At 49.6% G+C, this 11,271-nt stretch overlaps 1 protein-coding gene across 2 annotated transcripts in view; it reads right to left on the bottom strand.

Moving 5' to 3' along the window:
* The window catches only part of TTLL11 (tubulin tyrosine ligase like 11), a 35,632-nt gene extending 31,890 nt beyond the window's left edge, over window positions 1-3,742 (bottom strand). The window contains exon 1 of one of the 2 annotated variants that reach the window (XM_048965577.1): window positions 3,416-3,742. In XM_048965577.1, coding sequence (XP_048821534.1) covers window positions 3,416-3,733 — 318 coding nt within the window. In that variant the 5' untranslated portion in view covers window positions 3,734-3,742. The remainder of the gene's footprint in view (window positions 1-3,415) is intronic. The other variant, XM_048965578.1, reaches the window with a different exon arrangement.
* Between the last annotated feature and the right edge of the window lie 7,529 nt (window positions 3,743-11,271).

Genomic DNA, 11,271 nt, shown 5'->3' on the forward strand with positions numbered 1-11,271 from the left:
CTGCACTATTTATTTATTTATTGAATGCAATTGAAACGAAAGGAACAGAATTTGCATTTATATAACACCTTTCATCTGCCGAGGATATCAAAGCACTTTACAAACACTGCACAGAAATCGTTCTGCAGCAGATGAAGGGAGCACGCGGCTGGGAGGCAGCCGTTCAGCCCAGGATCACTGATTCAGATAGCACAGCAGCTTCACCGCTTCTGACAAATCAAGATTATTTGGATTTATCCAACGCTGGGATCTAATTCATCTCCTGAATAGGCTGGGATGGATTCTTCATCGTCTGCACTGTACGTTTGCATAAGAATAGCATTTGGAAAGGAACCCACCAGTCAGGTCAGTTGACCCACTCAAGCAGCGCTTAGCAGATGAAATTAATTGCATTTGGGTAAATTGGGTCTTCCTGCAGCAGTGTGAAGGCATGGGGTGCCCGTGGCTGCAATCTGCTCCTGCAGCCCCCCCTGCCACGCTGCCTGCTGCTCTCCAGCCCCACAGAGCCCTTCTGAGGTCTCCTTTATCCAAAGGCAGAGGGCATTTGTCAGGGAGGGCCAACAGGAGCCCACAAAGCGAACTGAACCATTCTCACAACTTTGACACAATCCATCGTCAATCACAGCCGAGCTGCCTGGCAGCTCATTTCTACCTTTTTGATTGGAAGCCAATAATTTAAATTGTCCCACGGGTCACATCACTCTGTTCCATCACATTTAATGACAAGTTAGATGACTCGTCTCCTCGTCAGCCTCCCCGAGCTCCACATTTCCAAGTATTTCTCCGCCTCCATGCAGCCCAACAGCAAGGCAAACGAAATGCCGTGACACCAACGCTGGAGGCATCCACTTCTGTTCTCCTGGTAATTTAAAGCTACTCAAAAAATAATTTATTGAGTGAAAAATACAACTCAGGATGCCCGTTAGTTCATTGGGCACATTGCGTCTGTTTGAAGAACACAACGCCCTGCCTCAGACAGTGCCACCAGCACTGCCAGCACCAGCATCCCCAGCACACACGGAGCATGATGGAAGGTCCCCATGTGCTGCAGGACGGGGCTGCCCCGGCCAACAGTTCAGCTTCCTCAGGATTGCCCTGGCTGGAAAGCAGTTTTGTTTGGGGCTGTTGTTTCAATGCTCTCACTGCTTCTGACAGAGCATTTCCAGACACCTTCACCTCTCCCTCACACATCAGTGTCACAGAATAAACTCTTCACCGGTACCAGCTGTATTTACAGTGCTCCTCTCTCTCCTTTTTTTCCTCTGTAGTTTTGTTTGTTTGTTTTCCCTCTTTGGGCTAATGATGGTATTTGTGTTAATTGACTAACATGCCCTACTAACACTGGACAATGCCGTAAGCACAGGGAGCACCTTGCAGTAACAGCCTGTAACTGAACCAAAGCTCCTCTGGCAAATCAAGGCACCTATAGAAAGGTGTCAGAACATACAACTTACATTTAAGAAAGCTCCCAAAAGCTTTATGACACAGCATGACATTATCCAGCAGACAAAAGTTATCACTATGAAGGAGCCCACCTCAAAGAGCCCGGTAAAACATCTCCTGCCCAAGACAATACTTAAGACAACAGGCCCAACAGCAAACAGAGAGAAGAGAAACAAAACAAAAGCAGCAATGGGAGAAACAGTGACAGGAGTGGTGTGAGAGAAGGACCATGTACACCAAGGCACAGCCCAACATGATCAGCTGGGGAAGTGTGACAGAAGGGAACAGAGTGAAGGACCAGCCCCTAGGACATCAGCACTGCGATAGATGCAGTAACACCTGCCCCTTTGTTTCACATTAGTTTTATTGGTCATAGAAGAAACGGTGCATGTGTTCCCTCTACTGATTCTGCTGTAACAGTGAAATTATTTCCCAGGCTCTCTGCCTGTAAGTGATATTGAGCATTACATTGCTCCGTTTCTAAACATTTAGAAGGAAAGAATTCAAAATATTATGCAACTTGACTCAAAGAGTTTTCCTTGGATTTCTCTTCCACAATGCAAACAGCACCAGTTACAAGACATCACTAACATGTGGATTCATTACTCCACATCCTGGGGCAGGAGGGTCTGAAAGATCATCTGATTTGTACATTGATTCGAGAAAATACTTTCTTGACAAAAAGTAATACCATCTACATACACATTGATCGCTTTTCTATAAGCAGATGAACATTTTGCAGGTGTATATCTCAGTGATCTGTTTGGGGGGGGTGAGTTATGGGCCGCTTCAATGGTGCAGTCAATGGCACACAGCAGAGAAAGTAGCAAATAAAGAATTAAGACTAAGAATGGACCAGAAGAGAAGCAGCAGACTAAGTGGAAAATGCTGACGGAGCTATCGGATGGAGGAGAAAGGATACTGAGGAGGACAGCAAACATAAAAAGATTAAGTGATGCCAAAACTGCTGTTGTGGGATGCAGAGTGGGAAGGAGAATGCTGGTAATGCAGTTTAGAAAGGAAAAATAAGAATATAAGAAACAAAGTCAGCTTGGAAGGCAGTAAATCATGCACGAAAAATGCAGGAAGCAAGATACTGAGTACAGTAAAACCTCAAGAAATGAGAAAGACAAGGTTAACCGCTAAACATAGCTCATTACCAACCAAAGCTGCAATTTGACTTAAATCAATGCCTAAAAACACCCACTGGAACGGTGCTGATAAAACTTGGCCAAGAGCACAAAAACCACAACAGGGGGACGCCCCGCTCTGCCACCACTGGGCAGGATGCAGCAGAGCTGCTGGCAGATGCACCACGGGCCAACTTCCAGTTGCAGGAGCAGGAGGTGAAGCTTTTGTAGCTTTTAACTCTGACCGTTGAAGTGACACAGAATGCAGTGCCTGCCCCACAGCGCACAGACTAATTGCGAAAAGCACCGGGTGCACAGAACCACCTCGTGTGGCTGAAGGAGGAGTCGGGACAAGGCAGGGATCCCGAGGGCAGCGCAGCACGGCGCACAGACGGCAGCACAGCGTCCCAGCCTGGATTCCAGCCCTGCTCCGTGCCCTCGGCCTTCCCCTCCCAAACGCACTCCGCTGTTCTGAAAAGTTCCTAGAGATGCCCCCAGATGCAGCCTCAGTTCCTACAGAACTATTTTTAAAGTCTCTGTGGAAAAAATCTCTGCACTTCAAGAACAGCCCAACGGCAGCAGTAACACAGCAGAAACTCAGCATTTAATGACGCGTGGTTTGCTGCAGCTCCGCGCTTCCAGGGCAGCGCTACGGCAGGCGCCGAGCCGCAGGAAGGACACGCAGTGCCGTGCTATGTTCACCTGCTTCAGGATCACAGGACGCACCGCGGAGCGGAACAAAACAGAAGAGAGGCGGAACGGAGCGCGGCCGCAGTCCGCCCGGCCCCGAGCGAAGCCCCCGGCAGCCGCCGCCGCGCCAGGCCCCGCGGAGCCGTGCTCACCTCCCTCCAACGCAGCTGCCGCAGGCTGATCTTCAGCGCCTCCAGTGAGGTCTTGGCCTTGGAGCTATCCACGGTGACCCGGGGCCGCCGTCCCGCCCGGGCCCCCCGCTCCTCCGGCCCGCGCCGCCCCGCACTCCGCGCCGCCCGCCCGGCCGGGCCGCGACCGCGGCTCCGTTCCACCGCCGCCGCCTCTTCTCTCGCCTTCCGGGCGGGCTCGCCGTCCCGCGGACGTTCGGCGGGGAGCGCCGGGGACCCCGGGGGTTCCTCCGCCTCCCGGGCCGGGGCGCAGCTCGGCGGCGGGGCCCCGGCCGGCTCCATCCCGCGCCGCCTCGGCCCGGGCCCGCCCCCCGCGCGTCTCCATGGCGGCGCCGCGGCCCGTGGGGCGGGTCCCGCGCTGCCTCCGCCCCCCACCGGAAATGACGTCATGCGGCCGTTGCGGCCATCTTGGAAGCGGGCAGGGGCCGCCCGCCCCTTCCGGCAGCCATTTCGGAAAGGCGTGGGGCGGGGCGGGGCGGCGCAGCGCAGCGCAGCGCAGCGCAGCCATCTTGGAATGGGCGGTGCGCAAGGGCCGTCCCTGGCGGCGCTGCTTCTGTCGGGCGCTGCGTTGTGCTCCTGATCGCGCGCCGGGGCAGGAACCCAACCGCTGCCGTCAGCGGCTGAGCGGAACGCGCGGGCGCGCAGTCCGGACACTGAAGCGCAGCGGGGCGGTCCGGCCCCGGGCTGCCGGTGTCCCGGGGCGGGCGGGCAGCAGGCGGCGCTGCGGGCGGCGATTCACTGCCGGGCCCGTTGTTCACCTGCGGTAGGGCTGAAAAGGAAAACCGAGGAAATAGTTAATATGGGCCCAGGCATCGCGGGGCTTTGCGGCATGGGACGTCCCAAATAAACCGGGGGACGGAGAGTTCTGCTGGAGCTCATCACGCTGCCCTGCTGGTTATGAGACCATAGGAAAATAGAACGTGGAAAAAGGAACGGAACCGATGGAATGTTTTGTGGTTAAGCACGAGATGAACTCGCTGCTGTTGGGAAGGCTTGTTGTTAAATCTGCCTGCATTTTAGCCAATTAATTGTTAGTGGGGAAAAAAATACTGTGTTAGGATATAAAAGCAATGCTTAGGGCAATAAAGGCGCAGCTTTTTTCTCACAAGGCCGTTTTTCTCACAAGAACCTTCTGCCGTTTGCAACAATTGGCTCCCAAACAGGAGCTGACAGGCAGACTGGTCTGAAGAAGGCTGAAAGAAGCCTAACGAAGGGTGCTGAAAGAGGCACGTGGCTGCAAGAAGCCCCACTGCTCCGATTGCGTCTTGCTGGACAAAGATAAGCAGTTGTGCACCACAAGGAATAAAATGAACTCAGAACAGGAAAACATCCTCCTTACTTTTCAATGTATCCTAAAACGACGGGGGAAGGCAGCGTCCTCTGCTGACCTGCAACTGATGGGCCACTAGGAACGATTCCTCAGTTACAAATCGGACAGTTTAGGATCCAGAAACTTGGGATGGGATCAGGGCGAAACTGTGGGACACGTCAGCTAAAGGTGATAAGGAGGCACCAGTGTTGCTTGAAACGTGGAGAAGAATTTTTGAAGCTTTAAAAAGTCATGCGGGTTCATTGTCGGCTACCCCCAGTCCACCAAGGATGAAGGAGCCACAGGCTCCTCCTTGGACTCGCCCTCTGTGCCATCAGCTCCCTTGTTGCCACCACCATGGAGGGTCCTCACCACCTCCTCTCCTGAGGGTCCCAATGATCCTTTTGATCCTGGCCCTATAGGTTCTGAAGAAGAGCCAGATCTGTTTTCCCCGGATCCGCACGACATGTGGGCGCTTATTCAGAGGGAAGCTAGGAAAGCTGGAGACACAGATACGCGTGCTGAGGGCCTTCGCTGTTACTGTGGCCCTGGACCAAGAGCCGCAATGGGAAGCTTTGTCATGTAATGTTCTGTGAGATTTACGGCGTACCGTCACTGACCACGGCATCGGCGCCCCGTATACTGTGGGTTTGATTCAGTCTATATGCGATAGCTCTGTTCTCACACCACGTGATTTCAAAATGATGTGTCGCCTTATCATGACTGATATGCAATGCTCTGTGTGGGAAGCTGAGTAGAGGGGGCTGGCACAGATTCAGGCAACTGAGAACCTGACGCTACCGCAGGGAAATCCACTTTGGGCTGTAGATGTGAATGCTTCGATGGGTGAGGGAGATTTCTCCAGCCCAGTGCAGCAGGCGCAAATACCTGCAGAAGGGCTACAGCAAGTAAAGCATTTAGCAACGTGTGCTCTCCAGGCTGGGCCAGAGGCCGGAAAGCAAAGACAGTCTTTTGTGAGCATTAAGCAACAGCCCCAAGAACCGTATGTGACATTTTTGTATAGGCTTAAGAACTCATTGGAAAAACAGGTCGATAATAAACAGGTGAGAACTCTTGTATTCCAACAGGTAGCGATTGAAAATGCAAACGCTGACTGCCAAAAGGTGTTGCGTACCCTACAGAACCCCATTACTGAAGATATGATTAATGCATGTATGAATATTGGTACACACCAACATCAGATTACGCTAACAGCCCAGGCTTTTGCCGTTGTATCCCTTAATCAGCAGCATCTGTGTTATGGCTGTAATCAATATGGGCACATTTGTAAAAATTGCCCGCGGGAGAGAGCAAAAGGCAACGGCACAGCAACTGTGCCCCAGGTGTTGAAAGAGCAATCACGGGGCTCAAGATTGCCGGCCAAAATTCGATAAGGAGGGGCAACCCCTTATCGCAGCGGGAAACTCCCAACGGAGCCAAGAGGGCACGCAATGACAGTAAATGCCTCTCAGGTGGCTGCAGCAGTGCTGTACGCCCGAACAAGCAGAAGTGCTGAGGTGGACTTGGCCACCTCCTCAGACACAACCCTGAATGACAGCCCTGCTGCCTTGGCCCCCACTGGAGTCTGTGGACCTGTGGGGAATGGCATGGCAGCAACTACTGATCGGCTGGTCTTCTGTTACTCAGATGGGGCTTTTTATTTTGCCTGTGTTATTGATGCAGACTATACTGGGGAAATTAAGATAATTTGCAGGCACTTTGGTTATAATACTTTAATACTTTATAATTCTCCTGTCAAAGAAAAAGCACAAGTTATGGTCAAAAAAATGAGCACTAACGAATGGGAAGGCCCTGCTCGTTGATAACTTGGGGTTGAGGTTATGCTGCTCTGAGGTGGATACCAGCACGATGGGTCTGGCCAGCCATCTCATCATCTGCTGTAACATGACCGTTGCGCTCTCATCAGCAGTTTGGTTCCCAGCTCAACCAAAAACAGAATCTATGGGTTACTCTTGCTAACAAAACAGGACAAGATACGCTTTGTGTGTCAGCCACGTCACCAGGGAACCTGTTCTCAACATTCCTCAAGTGAAAAAAGAAGTTGCTTACTGAGAACCACCCATCCATTTCTAACAGTTACAGTTCCTCACCATTATTGATGGGTATCTTCTGTCAGTTGCACTTGCACAAATCAATGGCAATGTTTTATAAAATGAAATGAAGAGAACATGTCTAATAAACAGGTTTCCTCTGAAAAATGCCTGTGTTATTCTTATTGTGCTTCTCAGACTGGGTTAAAATTTGTTTACATCAACCCATGCTTCCCATGTTGATGTTAGACCACTGCAGATCTGTGACTGACCCACATATGCAAACAAAACATTTGTAGCATAGCTGGGGAGGGGAGATTTGCATGACAGAACATGATGAAAATATGCATAATTGTAGATGACATTTTCCATTCCCAAATCCCTCTGCACAGAACTTTGGAACCAGCCATGCATGAAAGAGGCTTGCAGTTCTAACGGGCAGATTTCCTGGCTGTGCGACAAAGCTGAACCATCAAGACATGAAGCTTCTGTTTCTTGTTGAGCAGCACAAATCTGCTATAATCGTCTCACCAAGCAGAGGCTGTGCTTGCAGAGGACACCTGTGACACTGACTGAGCAGACCGAACGACGGCGCTGGGCAGCCTTTCCACGTGGCACTTTGGAGCTCATATCGTGTGTCAGCTCCAGAGCCTCACTGGAATATTTTGCTTGTGACTTTTTGGTTTTCTTCAGGCCCCTGATAGGACACAGGGTGGCACCACACAATGTCGCTCACCAGCACGTTTCCTAACTTGGCTCCATATTTATCACACAGCGCCATTTTTAGGACACGGTGGTGCCTCCAGGCTTCACTGGTTAAACACAGAATCGACTGTATCACTGGTGATCACAAATGACAGAGAATCATGGAATCACCAAGGTTGGAAAAGACCTCCAAGAATTACCCAACATAAAGCAAACCAGAGGCACTGCAGCTCAAAATACACTCCTGAAATATCTTCTCCTACCAATTCCTCCACCTTTATTTTAATACTTCACTTACATAGAAAAGTTCAGCAGATATTTTGGTTGGTGACCTCCGTTTGAGCTAAACAGAAGCTCAAGATCGATTCATTTAAATGAAGGTTGGACACTTACATTGTTGGGAACAGGTTTCTTTGCCTCCCTTTGCTTCCAGATTTTTTTTTATTTTATTTTTTTTGCTAGGTGAGACTCCTGCTTCTGAAAACAACAGGGGAAAAGCTGACACGTAACACTGCGAGCTTGCAGTGTCTTGCTAAGACTTTTCATGGCCATGCAGAACACCCAATCTGCCGTCCCCCTTAAGTCTGTATCTTAACTTTTGATAACTGTGTTTTTAAACAGCAGGAGAAGCCAACAAATTCTGCTGTTGGTAGTACTGCTTAATTTTGCTTCTTTGAGTAAAGCAACAGGCAGGGAACATGTCTGAAATTTTAGAAATCCAAAAGCAAAACACATTTTTTTACTTCCACGAGCAGAGCGTGTTGTTCCCATCGTATTCTTCCTCTCCTACCCCCACACCAGCTCATCCTGCTCTGTAGGAGGAGAGAACAGAAGCTGCTTGTTAGTATGATGTGAGAAACAACTCCCAAACCCTAAATGATTGTTATATATAACAAAGATGAAATCCAAAGTCATTGAAATTAGTGAAAGCTCTTATTGCTTTAATGCAAGCTCCAAACGATTCACCCGCATTCACCCTTCTGTACCATAAAGCCATCAGTAAGTCAGTTAAGTCTCTCTGGTCTTAATTTTCTCTGCAGTAGCTGCTGATCCTCCATTACTTTGTGTGGCCACACTGCTTCGTTCTGTCACTTAACGTAAGCAGCACTTTTCTGTATTCGGGCAAACATTTATCTGCTAACAATCAGCAACTGAATTCGGCTGCTAAATCTAAATCACGAGGCTGTCCAGTGCCACATAAAGTCTGCAGGTATGAAAATGCACCGGAGACATGGCTCTAAAAATCGCACCAGCACAAGCAGTAATGATGCTAATGAAATGGCACGGCAAACTGCTGTGATAGTACGCATGCAGAAATCTCTCAGATCTTACAAGTGTGACACGGAGGTGATTTCCCACGAAGGAAGTCTTATCTGCTGTTGCTGGGTGACTGTCTGGTTGTTCTTGCTACGTCATTTCTTATTTATCATTTGAAATCTTTGCAGCTCTGCAGTGCAGAAGAAAGTGCTTGAAAAGGTTTGCAGAAGGGAGGAAAATTCTCTGGCATCACAAACAGGCCTCCAGCAAAAACACCCGCGGCCTGATTTACACCACATTCAAGTTACACTGGAGATGCAGTGAATCCATGCAGCGTGTCAATGCAAAGACTGAAATGTGCAAGTGTACGAGAGGAAGAGAAGGAGAGAAGCCTTGGTAGCTTGTGCCTGCAGAACAAAGCTGATAGAAACCTGTTCCCTGTAAGAACACTGGCAGCTATGAGCCAGGCTCTCTCTGGTGCTTAACTCCCACTGCACTCAGGGAAACAGGACTTTGTATGAGCGCTTGGAACATCAAGGCAGTAATGAGTTCAGTGCTCCATCCCATGCAAACACCCACCATGAAGTTTGGCTAACTCTTCACATCAAGAAAGGCTAATGCCAGCAGGGGTTTGTTTATACAGCATCTGTGATCAGATACTGTATAATGGTTTAATTCCATGTCTTTGCCAGTTTTATTATCCAGAAGAATGGACATGGAGCGTTTCTTACCTACAGTGGAGTCAGAGAAATTTCTTTTCCCAACAAAATGAAGTAGAAAACTATTAGCTTCTTAAGCTGAGCAGCCTTTGAGCTCAACCCTCAGACACAGATCCAAACCATTAACCTTGGAAGAGCTAAGCCCTATGAAAAGTTCATGGAAGTTAATGAACACGGAATATTAAACACCTCCATTCAGTTGTGATATCTGGCACTGCAAGCTTTATTAAATCACAACTGCTTTATTTTTCCCAGGATTCCTGTGAGATGTTTCTGTCCCCTGCCTGAAGGATTTCATAACATGCAGGATACTGAAATTAAAGGACAATTCTTCTAATCTCATCCTATCTATCAGATAAAAGACTTGAGTATCCCAAGCGAGGACCGCACGCTCCCACGGCATGGGAATGCTCCTGTGGCAACTGGAGGGCAGTGAGGAGCAGCTTTCAGCAGCTCAGCACCCGACGGGTTCATGCATGCCTCAGTTAAAATGCAGTATTGCAGAATCCATGCAGACACTCGCTGTCATTAGGCTTCTTTCCCTTACTGGTTGTGCTGCACCGGCATTGGCATCAAAGGAAAGACAAGCACAGGCTGCCAGGGCGGCATCCCCTCTTTTAGGGCTTAGGAGAACCAAAGGATAGAATCTTGTTACAGCAGTCCAAAGCCTTTTGCACGCAAAATCTAGGTTCTTCATTCAGGTCAAGAGGTATTTTTTAATCTAAGTTTGGACAAGGTGAGTGCTGTGCAAGGTGTTAAGCAGATGCTTAGCGACAGCACACAGACCACAGCACGAATCAGAACTGCACTGACACATCTGCAGGTGAGGTGTGTATCCAGACCCATTTGGAGCTGTGCTGAAGCACCAGCACGTGGATATTTAAGCGGAATGGTAATGTAACATTGTAGCCTGTCTGGAAACAGAAAAGCTCAGTGGTGAGGCTGGCCACAGAACTCATGAGCACCATGCCCACGGTGCCAGAGAGAGCCGCTAATACCACCAGCTACTTGAGCATGTCAGCTCACGGTCAGTTAACCAATATTAATTCCTTGGGCTTTTTTCTCACTCCCTTAATTATCGCTTTCTGGATTTTGGCTCTTGTCCATCACCCTTCTGACTTGGGAGTCCTCAGAGATGCCAAGAAATTAAGTACTGTTACACCCATGAGTTGGGGACAGGCAGCAGCACACCCCCCTGCCACGGCCTAAATTTTCTTTCTTTCTGCTGTGAAAGCCACACAGAAGTGGCGCCCAACAATGCCCACACATCCAGCTGGGTAATTACTGGTATAGCAAGAAGTCAGTTGGAGCAAATGTTACACCCCAGCCCCTTGGGTTCTGCACAGTGTGTCTCTCACCATTCCTGATGTCAGTGAGTGTGGCCCAGGAGCTCCCATCACAGCCGTGCAGATGTCTGAGCGATGCTCGGTATGTCAGGCACTGCAGGGCACAGCAGAGGGGCTCTGCTCTGCCAGAGATGGGGCTGGAAAGGACACACCACATGCACAGCAAAGGCCAAAAATTGTGATGGGACGCTGGGTCAGTCGGTGGACATTAGCTGAGCAGTGGGCTTTGGAAAGGGAGCACGTGCTAATTACTGACAAAGCTAAGTCACATTAAAATGGAGTAGATATCATTGCTTTAGCCTATCATTCGTGCACAGAAGTTGCAGGGAGATCTTAGACCAGTCCGTACCGTCCTTTTAGAATTTCTAACAAGAGAAACGGAGCGGGTGCTGCTGAAACGATGCAGTGTGACATGAACAGTCAAAACCCAGCA

The sequence above is a fragment of the Lagopus muta genome, chromosome 19, assembly GCF_023343835.1.
Source record: "Lagopus muta isolate bLagMut1 chromosome 19, bLagMut1 primary, whole genome shotgun sequence".
Taxonomy (NCBI): domain Eukaryota; kingdom Metazoa; phylum Chordata; class Aves; order Galliformes; family Phasianidae; genus Lagopus; species Lagopus muta.